General features: G+C 36.2%; 1 protein-coding gene across 1 annotated transcript; it reads left to right on the forward strand.

The window, feature by feature from the left end:
* Nucleotides 1-332: 332 nt before the first annotated feature.
* Nucleotides 333-5,402, forward strand: LOC141349160 (Fc receptor-like protein 5). Its single transcript, XM_073856656.1, has 7 exons — nucleotides 333-419; nucleotides 796-988; nucleotides 1,272-1,359; nucleotides 1,736-2,040; nucleotides 2,390-2,671; nucleotides 2,755-2,889; nucleotides 4,509-5,402. Exons 1-7 carry the CDS (start codon nucleotides 333-335, stop codon nucleotides 4,700-4,702), a joined length of 1,284 nt encoding a protein of 427 aa, XP_073712757.1. The 3' UTR covers nucleotides 4,703-5,402.
* The last annotated feature ends 290 nt before the right edge of the window (nucleotides 5,403-5,692 follow it).

Here is a 5,692-nt window from a genome sequence, read left to right on the forward strand (position 1 = left end):
TAAGACAATTACAGTAGATTCAGGCAAAGGAGGGTGTGTTAAAGTCCCCCTGTAGGTGATAATATTATCTCTTAAAACGTACCTTTGAGTATTAGAACAGCATATGTAAAGATGTTTCCTGTGATGATAATTTCTTTAACAACAAAAATAATTTTAAAGACACATGCAGTATGTGCACTATATATCCATGTAATCAACCTATATATGGGATTAATTGTGTTTATAGTATGTATATTTGATAAAACAAATTGAATCCCTTGTGTAGCCCATGCACACATTTCCTATTAATGACCCAACTAAGAACAACATGGGGAGCATACCTGGGATTACCCATGTGGGTCCTAACTGGGTCACCAGTGGGCCCCAGAAAAGATGTCCATTTTGAGCCCATGCCCACTCTGTACCCCTGTAACCTATGTGTAACCCATGTGGGCCCCACATAAACGTGTTTGCTGGGTAAATGGTGCTTCTGCACATAAACAACAATAAAACTTGATTTTTACCACAGGGGGACTTTTTTATCAGTAGCAGGATAATTTAGAGGATTTTCATGATTCAATATAATTTAAGTTGTAATTTTCTTCTAAGATTTTTCTCGTTTAGTTTCTCTGACTATTGTGTTCTGAGATCACAAAAACATATTACCACTAAACACTGAATCAGGAGTAGTTACAATTATTGATGATAAAACCTGTAATGTGATACAGCATGTTTGTTTTGCGTTCAGGGTTCATATAGAAAACGCAAATCAATGTTTGAAAATAATTTCAGTGTGAATTGTTTGTTGTTGTACAGAAACGACCAACACCTCAAGTGTCTGTTTGGCCTGCTGATTATGTATTCGGAGGAGAAACTGTCACTCTCACGTGTGTCATCAATGGAGGAGGAGTCAGCAGCTGGCAGTACAGCTGGTATAAAGATGATTCAGACATTCAGCAGAATAAACTTCAGTATTACACAATCATATCTGTTACTGAGTCTGACGCAGGTAAATACACATGTAAAGGAAAAGACACCAGCGGATCACAATACTCACACATCAGTTATGCAGTTACACTGACAGTATCAGGTGAGTCTGTTTATCTGTATTCATCATCAATCATAATAATTATATCATCACAATATCACCATGCTGTACTGTCAGTTCAAATTAATTTGCTATTGCATGTCCCTCAGTAATTTTATAGCTGATCTACACAACTGAAAGGTTTAGAAAAAAACATTCTTGAAAACTTCATTTAATTGCATTATTTTATTATATTTTATTACAGCTTTACCCAAAATTACAGTGAGAGTAACACCAGACAGATCTGTGTTCACTGGAGAGACAGTCACTCTGAAGTGTGAGATAGAGGATCAGTACAGATCATTAAACTGGACATATCTGTGGTATAAAAACACAACTAAAGTGTTTAATTCTGGGCGTTACACTGTAAACAGAGACTCTCTCACTATCACTCGAGTTACTGAATCTGATCAGAATGAGTTCTGGTGTAGTGCAGTGATACACAGACGACCACAAACTTCACTATCAAGCACATCTGTTTATCTCACTGTGAAGGGTGAGTTCAATATCAATATTACTGTAAAGTAGGAAAATAAAGACAGAAGCATTTCATGTGTGTTAATTATCACAAACATTGTTTTAGTAGGACCAGAAATCTATTGTTTTATTTTATGAATCATTCAGATTTATAATTGCATGTAAGTAGCCTGTAATGTGACTGTAATAAAGGCATCAGGATCTGAATGTGTTTTATTCTCCTGCAGGATCAAAACCTAAACTCACATCAGATACTGAAGGATCTGTACTGACAGGTAACACAGTGACTCTGAAGTGTCACATTGATCAGTCTACTGGATGGAAGTTTTACTGGTACAACAACACACAAAACACTGAGAAGATGACAACAGAAACAAACTCTTACACAATCCACAGTGTTAAAGTTTCAGATGGAGGTCAGTACTGGTGTAGAGCTGGAAGAGGAAAACCAGATTATTACACAGACTACAGTGATGGACTGTTGATAAATGTTACAGGTGAGAGATGACATGAATTTTAAGATGCCATAGATTTCAGTCATGGTAGACGTCAAATGTAATGTGAGTCTATGAAAAACAATCTAATTGTAATCTAAAAGTCTTGATGATGTTGTGTATAGCTGAATCTTTACTACTATGGGTGAATGGAGATTTATAAAACTAAAATAAATAAGCAAATAGTGTAAAGGGAAAACCATTTGTTGGCCCAATGGCGGAAACCAAAAAGGGTTATTTCGCTTTCTTGCTTACACTAAGCTTACATAAGCATTGAGTCAGCAGGTGGGCATTAATATAGATTGTATTCCCATTAATAATTTTCTTTGTGCAATACATTGTGTTTGTACAGAGAGTCCTAAACCTGTAGTAAGTGTTGATCCTGACACACAGCTGTTCAGAGGAGAAACTGTTACTCTGAGATGTGACATAAATGGTACAGGAGACACTGAGTGGACATACAGCTGGACTGTAGAGAAGACAAATAACAGAAATATGATCACACAATGCAACACACAAGAGTGTAAAATTAACAACATTCAACACTATCACAGTGGTAAATACACCTGTAGAGGAAAGATACGTGAACAAAACACTGAGATGAGTGATGCTGTTACACTGACTGTATCATCAGGTGAGTTTATATGTTTGTTCATCATTATTAGTGTGAAAAGATGAAGTGTAACATGTTATTCATGAAAGATTGATCACTTTCAGATAAACCACAGACAGTTTTAAGTGTTTCTCAGGAGTGGTGGATTGAAGGAGATTCAGTGACTCTGATGTGTGAGGTTATAAATTCATCTTCAGGCTGGACATTCAGCTGGTTCACTGTACAGAGTCCCTCCTCAGGTAATGTCTGATATATACATCATCTGGTTTATAAGCAAAAACATAATTGAATATGATTGAATCAACATCACAGAAGTCATGTGTCAAGGTCAAATAAGATACAATCTTTCTGCTGCTGAGTATGGCCACTTTAGCAATCTCAAAAAAGGGCTTTATAGCGTCATTTGAGCTTAAGAAACAAGATTACGGTACATTTGATGCCAGGTTAAATTTTTGTTCGTAAATGTGTTTTTATTTACCAAACAGTTTTAAAGATGTCTATCTTACCGTGGCCGAGAAGTGCAAAACAACAAATTAAAAACACAAATGCAAATCTAAAAACAAAATAGAGTCTTTCTCCACCCTGATTGGCTGAGAAGACATACAGTGAGATAGAAGACATAAGTAACACACATTCACGTTTTTTTTTTTTTTTTATTAAAAAAAATAACTGGATACAAACATGAAAAAGTTACTATATAAGCAGTGTATACATAAACATTACATAAAACATTACATAAAATGTAACAACTGTATATCAAACTCTGACTCATGTAGACGTAGGATCCACAGCTAGAATGTCAAATTTGGGAATTATCGTACGTCTGGCAACGTTGTGCAAGGTATTTTCCTTAGTGTCCAAAATAGCTCATTCATTTTCATCCGCCTTTTTTCATATAGTAGATTCAATTACTACTAGGGAAAACACAAGGGAGTGGTTTCGGACACAGGAAATGACAAATCTAAGAACTGGAAAAGGTAGGTACATTGCGTTGAATTGAATTGTTCCTGCTGATTGGACGACACTTCTGTCAATAAAGATGCTCAAAATCAAGCTCACACACTACTTGCTTCACTAACACTTATACTCATTTTATTTAGAGTAATTTTATACAACAGCTAAACTATCGCTAGCTAGACTATAATAATACTTGCAATCAAAGGTTGCATTTATCATGACTCACCTTACAAGACCATGTGAAGCAGGTGAGTAAATGATGGACATTTGCCAACAACTGGATATGGGTGAGTTTCACATTTACATGTTACAAAAAAACACCCTCAATGTAATGTCAAAAAGACAGAAAATGTCTGGTTAACATGATCTGTGCCTGCAACATCTAAACAGTTTTCTGTTGCTTCTCTTTAAAAACTTGGATATTTTTGAACATGAACTGCAGAATGATCACCAAATTTGAACCAACAGTTACATAGTGTATATGCACACTGTGCTACAGCTGTAATGTACTTTCTGTGTATCTTGATTGACAGAGGTGTCATCCAATCAGCAGTAACCATTCCATTTGCGCAAGATACCTACTGTAGTACATGACGTTTGTTATTTTTTTGTGATTTAATTTTGTTGACAGTGGCGGCATGCAGAAAAAACTGATCAATTGTATATAATCACTGAGTTTAAATGAAGCTTGCTTATTTGTGTATTTATTAAAGAATAAAGTATGCTGTTGGGCAACCTGCAACACATTTAGTCATGACTATATTCACAATATGGCAGAGCTTTGAGTCTTAATGATTTTATGAAACAGTATATTATCAAGGACACATTTTGTGATCATTTTTCTTTCTTTACAACATAATGGGTAACACTGGCATATTTTGACTTTTTACTGTGAATTAAGATGGTTATCAGCTCCTGTCAGACAGCAGTGGAGGATCTAAAGGCATCTACACAGTGAGTTCAGTGACTGTGAAGCACACAGGAGTTTATATGTGCAGAGCAGAGAGAGGAGATCCAGTCTATCACACAGAGTACAGTAACACAAAGCCACTTTATGTCACTGGTGAGTTCATCACACACAACTGTAAAATATGATAAGACAATTACAGTAGATCCAGGTCAATGTGTTACAAGTTAAAGTCCCCTTGTAGGTGATAATATTATCTCCTAAAACTTTCCTTTAAGTACAGGACAGCACATGTAGCCTTAAAGATGTTTCCTGTGATAAGAAATAATTTTAAAGACACATGAAACATGTGCACTATATGTAAGGAATAATGGACGACGGGCCGTTGAATTATTAGAAAAACAATGCACACCAAAGGTGGTGATGCGGCCACGACGCAAAACAGAGTTGCCGTACACATCGGGTGTGCATTATTTTTCAATAATTTAACGTCCCCGAGTCAATTATTCTGCTTATACTATGGTTACCACACCTCAAGACATCGATCACATGATATTAAAAGGGATTCGTCCGGTTTTTGTACCTAAATCGCTATTGTGAGTAGGACTATTTCTTACGCGTCTCATCCAACGGCTCTTTTGCTTGTTCCAAAACATCATTTTAAAGCTGGCAATGCACCGTAAAAAACCCATTTAATGAAATGTTGGACGGGCAAAAATATATAAGTTTAATCAATTTTCTTGTTTGAGCTTAGTTGAGAAGACATATTATTTTAAGTCTACATAAATCTGTGTTTAAAACATTAAATGAATGGTTATTTTCAAATTCAGTCAAAATTCAGAGTGGCTAGTGTTGACTAAACTAATTAAGACTGTAGGAGCCATTTATACTCACCCTTAGTTTGGTTTATTTAGTTATTGCTTATTTTGGCCACTAGGGGGAGTATTGCACTGGGTGTAGGACGTCACTGGAAAGTAGATATATATCTACAGGTGTGGTAATTAAACCCCATTCACACAGACCTCTGGTCCCAGAAAATACCCGTAAAATTGCCAGACAAGCATCTGTGTGAACAAAAACTCGTTCCGTTAATCTTCTGGGATCGTTGCCGGAAAGAGGACCTAGTCAGATACACGGGTAACCCTCTGTGTGAACAAGAAGCCGCAAGAATGCCATAA

Source organism: Misgurnus anguillicaudatus, chromosome 19 (genome assembly GCF_027580225.2).
Source record: "Misgurnus anguillicaudatus chromosome 19, ASM2758022v2, whole genome shotgun sequence".
Taxonomy (NCBI): Eukaryota; Metazoa; Chordata; class Actinopteri; order Cypriniformes; family Cobitidae; genus Misgurnus; species Misgurnus anguillicaudatus.

Bases quoted from the DNA above. Each gene is read 5' to 3' on its own strand.
- LOC141349160 (XM_073856656.1), top strand. From the start codon at position 333: ATGTGGGTCCTAACTGGGTCACCAGTGGGCCCCAGAAAAGATGTCCAT. The intron at 420-795 runs GTAACCCATGTG...GTTGTTGTACAG, and splicing joins TGTACCCCTGTAACCTATGT to AAACGACCAACACCTCAAGT. The intron at 2,041-2,389 runs GTGAGAGATGAC...GTGTTTGTACAG, and splicing joins ACTGTTGATAAATGTTACAG to AGAGTCCTAAACCTGTAGTA.